The sequence below is a fragment of the Vigna umbellata genome, chromosome 1 (genome assembly GCF_029865625.1).
Source record: "Vigna umbellata cultivar VRB3 chromosome 1, Vumbellata_1.0, whole genome shotgun sequence".
NCBI classification, from domain to species: Eukaryota; Viridiplantae; Streptophyta; class Magnoliopsida; order Fabales; family Fabaceae; genus Vigna; species Vigna umbellata.
In genome coordinates, this window is record NC_142165.1 from 8,767,993 (window position 1) to 8,778,105 (window position 10,113).

Below are 10,113 nucleotides of genomic sequence, written 5' to 3' on the forward strand. Positions count from 1 at the left end.
TATTTGTTTTAAGTTTGGTACTACATATATGCTTCAACTTGAGAAGAATTATTAAAATAATTATTAAGTCTATTTATAATTAGTGAAGTCAGAAGAACTAAAATAGGAGATAGTGTCTTTATTTATTGTACCTAATTGTTTAGGATAGTCTTTTGACTTTCTATCTCCATAATGTATAAACTATTTATCAATATAAATAGTAGAAAATAAGAAAGGTCCAATAACCTTCTAAAATTATACTTTTCTATTTTTATTAATAATATAAATAATAATAATAAAACTAGAAATAGCGATAAAAATAAAATGATAATTTTTAAGATAGTAATAAAATTATAATGTATTATTTAATTAAAATTAATTTATAATAATTTTAATAATTTTTAAAGATTTATTATATCAATCATATCATTCACAAACTTTTCTTTTATTTTCTTTTATTTTTCACCGTTTTTTTCTTTTTCAAACAATTTCATTCTCACATTTTTTTTTTCAAATCTATTCATTTTTACTTTTTCATTTTCTAAAATCCAAATCTATTTAAATTTATTATAACTATAAATTCACAAATCAAATAAATCTAAGTTTCGTTGGGTTCCTATTTTCGTCCAGAATCTCAAATAGTTCCCCTTCTTGTTCGCGTCTCAATTGAGTCCTTATTTTTGTAAAATTAAATCAAATAAAGGTCTACCGTCAAATTGATCAAACGTCGTTAAGAAGGATATTACGTGACATGATGATAGTGTAGTTTTAATTTACGTAGCATTAAAATGGTGTGTGAAGTGTATTTTTTTCATTTTTGAATTAGAAAATGGAGTGCACAGAAGAAAAATAAAATTTAAACAAGGTCAAAGTGGGCAAAAGAAATTAAAATAAGTGCAACAACCCTTTCTTTTTTGAAATCGAAATCAGGGAAAGTGAGTTTTAGGGTTCGCGGGAGAAAACAAAATCGTTATTGCAGAGAAAGGGGCAACTTCTCGATCGACATTTTCTCATCTCGCTTCTTCTTATTACACAACACCCTCCCAGCGGATCTATCTTCACCTTCTTCCTCTTCCCTTTCCGAGTCATGAACAAATTAATCAGTTACCACCGTTCTCTCTGTTGAATATTGGATTAGGCTTTCCGTGCTTTTGTATTTAGGTTTGTTTTTTTTGTTTTTTTTTTTCGCATCTTGGGCAGCCACTGCAATCAAACTTTTAATTGTTGTAATTGCTTTACCGAGTCAGGTTCCAGAGTCAGGTTCCAGACTTTAGTGTAGATAGGTGAGTCACAGTGGTTTGAAAGTTATTATGAAGTAATGATTTAAATAACTAAGTTTTTTTTTCTAATTCCATTCTTTCTCTCACTTTCCTGGTCAACAAGTTCCTCTCTGTACAGGTTGCTTCTTTTTCTTTTACTTCCTATGTCATTGCTTCATCGTCTTTCTGTTCAAATCATTTGTCTTTTCCATCAATTAATCACAAATTCCAGAAAATTACTTATAAATCAATGTCTGATCATTTTCACCCTTCAGAGTTTATTTATGGAAACAACTTTTAATTAGCTTTTACTTCTCCACCAGATTCAATCTTAAAGTATCGAACATTATACCATTTATTTTCAAGGTAAGGGGTGATAACGATATTAGAGTTGCGATTCCTCCATTCTAGGTATATATTTCCAGGAGCCCTAAAACTCAACTTCCCCCAATTTGATTTCGTTTTCGCAATTGCAGAGGAGAATATGGCTTTCACCATTTAATTTAATTTGATTTTCCAACTTTGTCCTTATTTAAATTATATTTCCACTTTGTATATTTCCTTTTCTAATTCAAAAATTAAAAAAATACAATTGACACACGTTTTTAATGCCACACAAATTAAAACTACACTGTCAACATGCCACGTAACACCCTCTTTAACGGCGTTTGATCAATTTGACGACAGACCTTTATTTGATTCAATTTTTCAAAAATAAAGACTTAATTGAAACATAAAAAAAAAGAAACCTATTTGAAATTCTGAACGAAAATAGAGACTTAACGATACGTTAAACCGTAAATCTATTACCATTTCACCAATTAAATGTGCATGGATCCGTTCGTTAATATCATCAAATATCTACTTACACTTTTTAGAAAATATATATTAGATATTTAATAGGAGAATTTAAGATTCAATCCATCTCACTATCTCAGGTATATAAATGTTGACTACGTAGATCAGGATAAGTTAGAAATATATCTAGATTCAAAAAACTCACATAAGGTGTTATGTTTATATAATAATTTTTCTTTCAATTTTTTAACACTTGATTTTTTTTTCTACTTTACTTAGAGTATCAGAGTATCACTAAAGTTAGAAATTTTTATTATAACATAATTATTTGCTTAATAGAAAAATTCCAAACAATTTATCACTTCAAATTCATTCATTTCAACTCACATTATGAACAACTTTTCCTATGCACCACAACTCATTTGGAAAAATTTTACAAATAAATTAAATATGCAATTCAATTTCTATTTACATTTATATATAACATTCATAGTCAAACAATTAAAGAGATGCAAATCTTAAAATTAAGGAAGTCTTTTTACTTTTTTCCTAAGCAAGCTCCCATTCACTTGAGTGAACATATCCTTTGCTTGAATAAAAGTCTAGTCAGGAATAAAATTAAATTTTTACTTGAATGAAAGATTATTGAGCAAATATGAGATTGAACACAAAGGTTATTTTTTCTATATTTTAAATGAAAAATCATTGCTTGAGTGAAAATATGCTAAAAACTGTTTTTAATCTATTTTCACTTCAACAAAAATTCGTCGGCTGAGCAAAAATATATAAAGATTAATTTCGTGTATTGAGATCAAATTTTCACCCAAAACCCAATCTAACAAATACGACTTTTAAGCAAACTCAAAATTGCATACGCTAACTACTATATCAACATCTCAATAAGAGTATTGAATTCAAAGTACTCTAAATCAATTATCTAACTCAATATTTCACTATTCTTAAACCTAAAATTGCAATCTTACTCTAAAACACAAGCTTATCTCACCCAAAACTATAATCAAAGAATCTAATTTACTTTCAAATCTAATTAATTGAGAAAATTTCAAATAAACATGCAACAAAATCGTATTTCAATTATACTTTAAATTCAAATATCAAATTACAACATGATAATTATTCTACTAAATTAACTAAACCAAATCCTATTCCAAATTCATCATAAAAAAGTTATAAAGGATAACTTCTCTTAATTATAATTCCTTTGTTTTCAAGTAATTTTCAGATTAAGCAAGAAAATCTAAAAACATAATCAATTATTCAAACACAATAGAAGTTTGTTACAAAATCAATTAAGCCGAGAGTTAAAAAACATAAGGAATTTTCAAATCAAATAGACTCTTACTTTGTTAAAGATTTGATTAGGTAAAAACAATCATCAGCTCATTAAATGTGAGCAGATTTTTAAAAAAATTAGAAAAAATAATAGAGTCACAAATTAGAAAGAGAAAAGGAAAAGGAAATTTTTGACATACAAAAGTGAGAAAAATTTAAAATAAAATGTTACGTATTGTATGTAAAGAATGAATAGGAATAAAGAAAAATGATTCATTAACACATTTAGTTATGTACAGTTAAATGAAGAAACAAAGGTAGATAATTTATGATTGGTTATCGTTAAGTGTCTGTATTTAATGGATATCTATAAATGATCACCGTTAAAGAAAAATAAAAGGAAGCATCTATGAAAAAACGCTGGTGGTGCAGCAAATCTACACTTTAGGCTTATTTGAATAAATGTTCATAACTTAGTTTATAAGAAAAAAATTATAAAATAATTTTAGTTTATAAAAATATTCTTTTCGTTTTTTCTTACATCTGTTTATCTTCTTTGTTTCCGTGCCTAACTTAAGCTATGGCAAAGAATACTCATCTCAAATAATCCAAAAGCAAAACATTTCAGTTGTCGTATGTTAACTAAGAGCTTATATACTATGACCTAATTCATGTTAATTAAGACAACTTACCCTATGTAGTTAATTCAATGAGGTATATAATCATAAATCTCGTTCACTGCACGTCATCTATAAAACCACAGAAAAGCAAAAGACGTCTAAGGACACGAATTTACCAATAAATTGCACTGAAAATGAAATACAGCTAACGAAGGATCTGATAGAGCCACATACCACATTTTTAATCAACAAAGAATATCAAAAGCATTCTACATGAAATCAAGGCTTGAATGGTGAAATATGAACCTTAAAACCATTCAGAAGTGCTAAAGCACATATCTACATTTCCTGGACAAAAGAGATCTACATGAAAAAAAGACATAATTGCTTCCATTACTACTACTTTGAATCCAAAGAAGCACCACCACCATCACTCAAAAAGCCTCCAGCTGAATCGTTGGAATTGGAATTTTTTCCTGCTTCTTCCATAATCCCGTAGTTATCACATACCTCGGAATAACTTCCGCTGTCTTCCTTGGACACCCCAGATAGTGATGATACTAATCCCATGGCTGCTATACTGTTAGCAAAAACATTAATATCTCGGGTTCCCGTGTAAAGACCTCGGCTACCAGCCACAAGAATGTTATTTTGTTTTTCGTCCGGATTAGTTAAAATTGCAGGTAGAGTGTCCCTTATCATTTGTTGGTTCTGGCTTGAACCACTGATCAGCAATCTTAGAGTCTCTCTTGCACCCTTCACTACAGCATCAGATTCAGGAATAAGTGGCTTCACAAGATTTGGATGCAACGGTGGGATGCTAGTTGACATGGCAGGGCCAGCACTCACAAGATAGCCCTGTCCTGAAGAGCACACGTCAATCACTGGAACGTGAACAATCGGATCACACATTAATGGTGTGAAAGTGGGAATCTGCTGAGATGTTGGTAACGACATTCTGACCAGTGGATCAGGCAAAAAAGGAGGAAAATCCATGGAAGCACTAAGAGGCTGTACTGGATCCAACAGGTTAGTTGACAGAGGGCTTGGTAGGAAAGAGGCACCTGAAGGGAAAGGCAATGCTTCAATAGAAGATTTGGGGGATTGCGTAGCTGCTGCTATGGATGGAAAGGAAGAAATCCCCGGGGGACACCAACAATAATAGGGAGAAAAAAGGGGTGATACCACGGGAGGGACCTCCCCACCCAGCCCAAGGCTTGATGGAACACCAAGTTTTCCAAGTGATCCCAGAAAACTAGGTGAAAAGGTAAGAGTTTTGGTAACTTCCGATGCTTTGTCATGATCAGAACTTGAGGATATATCTGAAATGTTTGCTGAATCATTTGACAAGTTATCAACCATTTGCTGATGATTCTCACCACGTCGTTTAATTTTTTCCCTGGCAGCAATCCTGTGAGAAGACAAATTTCTTGGAGGAACCTCTTTAAAAGAACTTGATCTTGGACTAAGAATACCCTGGTAAAGTGCTGTATCTCCCTTTGCTGTCTGACCTCCATTGTTTCGAGATCGGGGAAATTTTGAAGATGATGATGGGTTTGAATTTTCGGAACTCACATTACAACATGAGATAGAATTAGCACATGTTGAAGCACAAACTGAATGATCACGGCCACGTCTGTCTCCTGTTGACCCCACAAGAAAAGCCCGAAGCTGAGTGGCAAAGCAGTCAAGGCGTGATTTGCTAATACCACTCAGCTCAACAATGGATGGCTTCCTCTTGAGCAAATCCTTCATCTGGATTCATACAAAAATTAGTTTGATGACCAAAAATATCAATCATTAAATATATTCAGAACACCACACAAATAGAGGAGGAGAAACTATGAACATGCAGAATAAATCCATATCTAATGCTACAACACTGCAAATGAGTTAAAAAAGAATAGCTTAAAGTACCTTCCCAAGCAATTCAATTCCCAAAAGCTTGGACTTCTCACAGCACCAGAAGTAAAAAGCTCTGCTATCTGCAGCACTTATAAAGAAGGATCGGCCAGACCTATCGGTTGGAATTTCATCAACCACAACAGTAGAGCACTGGGATTTGCTGGTAAGGGTGAATAGTCTCTCAGTTTTACCATCATCCCCAATGAACGATAGACGAAGATCAGAACTTGGCAGCAATACAAGTGTCAAGTTACCTCTGTGAACAAATTGAGATGAAACACCTTAGAAAGTGATAGTTACGAAAACAACAAGCAAAAAAATACAAATAATCCATCAAAAAATTTATGAAATTATGACCCATAAGCTTCAAAACCTAGCCCAACAACACGAGAGACCTCTTCCAAGTAAAAATTTAAAGTTTGGTCATAATTATTAAAAATAAAATCCACACGAATAATCAGTCCTCATAACAGCCACTCCAGGCTATATTTTCGTTACTAGAAACATAAACATAAATCAGGAAAAATGCATCCAATGAATCCATCAAGCTATTCTTGTCAGTATTTTCCCAATTCCTAGAAGTTGAAAAACATTAGTCTTACAGGGAAAGTGTAAATAAATTGAAATATAATATGTATTAGTTTTCTGGGAATGAAGCCATTGGCTTCCACAGACAAAAATAATCAGTGTGCTGACCCAAGAGGTGTATTAAAGACACAATAACAGCCATACAGCAGCAAAAAAAAATAATCTAAATCATCTAACCAATATTTAACACTTTACATAAGTTCGAATAAAGATAGATAATCCACTTAAAAAAAACAAAATTCATTATATCTAACCAGTACCCGATCATGTTGTTTCATGCTTTTTCAAAAAAAAAAATCAAATACAATACAAATTTGTCACAATTTCAGACTGATAAAAAATACATTCTTTGAATATGTGATCATACTGATACATTTTTTTTTCTTTTTGAGAGTATTAGTGAGAAGAATAACATGTTCCAGCATATCCATGGAAACTCATATAACTTGCAATGTTAAATACATAGCAAAGCACAGCATACATATATGGAAATAAATAAATGCTATATTTCTAGATTGTGCAAACCTAGTCAATGTGCTGTCTCCCCCACCCCACCCCAAACAAATGCTTCAAACCTATAGTGATTTGAAAATCTGAGCAGCAATATATAATATAGGATCATGAAACTACCTTTACTTCCTCTTAATTCAGAGATCATAATAGAATACGCCCAGTTACCTACAAGTCAAAAGACATTTTTACTTGGAAGAATGAACATATTACCATCAATAAACTAAACTACAGACTCCAGTAATCACTAATGATCGTCCAACAATTTTCACATGCTTCAAACATATAAATATTAATAGAAAGCAAGATTAAAATAATAGATGTTAGTTCATACAAAACAGATACTTCAATATTTAAAACAGCATGTACAATAGCATAATGCATAATTGACTATAGCCACTATAAATCAGAGTTATGAATACGGAAAATAACAACAAATGTAATTACACACATAAAATACAGGGAACATCAAAATCCTTAACTCCAAACTTTAAAAAACTTAAAAGGAATCAATAAGTATTTTGTCAAGATCTGGCTATAGGTCAACGTAAGCAATTAATTAACAACACCTAATCCACAATAATACAGTATAAAATGAACTAAGAACCCAATCATTAGTGGAAAATAAAAACAAACAAAACAGACATATCAAATGCGGCCTTCCCCTTCACAGGCCAATTTTGTTAGCCAAAAACAATTGGACGATTCCATTTATGTACCCAACAAAAATAAGGTCTAATTCTGACCCACTTTTTTCCTTCCAAAACCAGAAAGAAGGCTGATAAAAAATTGAACCTAGAACCTTCAGCCTTCCCCAGGCAGATGTGGCTGTAAACTCCTTATTCTTCCTTATGCAGAGCATCACAACTTAGCTTCACATTTCTGCAGTGATGATGAGCTGCACCCACTGTACCCCCAAAAGCTGGAGTGGGCAAGCCTGAAAGGAATTGGACCAGCTTTGGCCCATTTATCAAGTTACACAAAACAGAAAGCTTCCATTCAAGAAATGCTCCCCCTCACAAGTGTGGAGGTATATTATGGGACGTTTACGTAATTAGATAATTGGTGACAAAAACTATTGGAAGTTGGAACTTTGAATAAATTCAAATCTCCATTCCTCGGTATACACAAGATCAAGAAACGATTAAAGGGAGCATGCAACCTTATCAAAGAAAAAGGTGGCAACATTATAAAAGTTACCTTACTTGATCACATTTAACTTAAATTTTATAAAAGTAAAAAGTGTAAGAATAATCCCACACTTCCATTGTCTACAAAGAATGCAGAAGCACAGAAAGGATACAGAATTGGGTAGTAACAATATGCATATCTTAATTAACAAACACACAATCTAACACCCATAAACAGTAACTTCCACATATATTAGCATCTTTGACACTGTAAAACATCAGAAATTTAGTAACACCGAGAAATATTTTAAATCACCAGATTATGAACACGAGATTCAAAAAACAATTCAAAACACACAATGAATTGCCAATAGATAGTCATGGCAGGGTGAAGTAGTAGTTATGCAGTCTATAAAGTGACTGCCACGACCAAACAATTAATCGCTTTAACAGATATAGGTTGTCATCAAAGTTAGAGGTCGAAGAACCCAGGACGTGGAGGAAAAGAACACAAAACAAACAAAAAAGAACCACTAGAACTCTCAAGAAACATAAGTAGTGTAATAGAAGACTTAAAAGAATTGCAAAGATTTTTCGCATCTCCAGGTAGGGAAATCAATTTCGACGCAGATTCAAAAACTAAAATGACATTACCTATTCGAAGTAGGGCAGAAGCGAATCCCCTCCTTATTGATCTTCCCAACACGGATAGAAACAAGCGGTACGCAGAAGCATCTCGCTAACATTCCAACCTCCGATGGCTCGAAATGCTGTACATCGAAATAGAATAATCAGCAAATAAGGAATAGAGCAATAATAATACGGCAAGTGAAAGAAACAAGGCGACAAGATGACAAGAAATAGAGATAGTCAACTGAACAATCAAGAATGATTCTCACCTGAGTCAATTGAGCCAGAAGAGGATCTTCCGCGACGCCGCAAGAAGTGCTCATCTTCAGCAAGGGTTTTAATCTCTCGTCTGCACGACAAGCTCCCATAACTTGCAAATCAAGAGCCTGAAGCCACTGCAATAACCGGTCTTCTCTATTTGTCTGCTGAATCAACAGATCGCCGTCGCGTTCGTCGACGAAAATATCCGTCAACCGCTCCGTTAGTCCAACCTGCATCCTCGAGCGACCGTCCTCTCCAGCAGAAGCAGCACTGTCCACGGATGACAAATCGTCAAAATCATCGCTGTTGGACGGATCGACACCGCCACCGCCAAACAAATCTTGTTCTCTGCTGTTTGCCATCGCAAAATCGTTTTCGAGTCAAATTAGAATACAGAGGGAGAAATTCAAAACCCTTGGTTCAGTTACAATCAAATGCCTAGAATCCCAATCGAGCAATCAGGTAAAACAGATTACAGGGATTTGAAGATTTTAGAAAGAGAGAGAGGCAATCGGTTTTAGAGAGAGAGAGAGAGGCGAACGGTTTTAGAGAGAGAAATAATATCTGTAACAGGTGGTGGCAACACTAGAAATAGAGAGGCTGCAATAGCCAAGTTTTTGTATAAATAGTAGACACCAAAGGGTGACGTGGCGGACATAAAATTATTTATGAAATGGAGTTTTGGATAGGCTTCAGGTCCGGGACACTGGTTGGTGGGGTCCTTCCGCCACATCACCTTTGTGTGGGTATCACTTATGAACGTGAGGCGGTGCCACATCGGAGCTATGGCCGACCTTCTCTCTGATTAGGACGTACGCTAAAACAGGTTTTTTTATTTCTTTTAATGATACTTTATTTTCTTTGATTATGTCATTACAGTTTCAAGTTTTCCAGTAGTGATTTTAATTGCAATTTTACATTTTAGTTATTAACCTATAAAATTATTAATTTTATATCTTATTTATTAATTAATTTGTTGTATTAATATACTTTTGAACTTATGTTTGGCTGCACTGGTGCTCAGACCATTAGGATATGAAAATTTTTCTTTCCTGGTTTTCTTAGTGGACAAAAGGTTGTCAATAGATACATAAGGTGAACACATTAAAAAAAATTACACAGAAACTAATAAAAAAAACT

At 33.3% G+C, this 10,113-nt stretch overlaps 1 protein-coding gene across 1 annotated transcript; it reads right to left on the reverse strand.

Annotated features, from left to right (window-relative positions):
• Window positions 1-4,167: 4,167 nt before the first annotated feature.
• LOC124841917 (flocculation protein) lies at window positions 4,168-9,565 on the reverse strand. Its single transcript, XM_047318297.2, has 4 exons — window positions 8,982-9,565; window positions 8,737-8,852; window positions 5,867-6,110; window positions 4,168-5,704 (listed from the first exon to the last, which is right to left on the reverse strand). Exons 1-4 carry the CDS (start codon window positions 9,333-9,335, stop codon window positions 4,349-4,351), a joined length of 2,070 nt encoding a protein of 689 aa, XP_047174253.1. The 5' UTR covers window positions 9,336-9,565; the 3' UTR covers window positions 4,168-4,348.
• Between the last annotated feature and the right edge of the window lie 548 nt (window positions 9,566-10,113).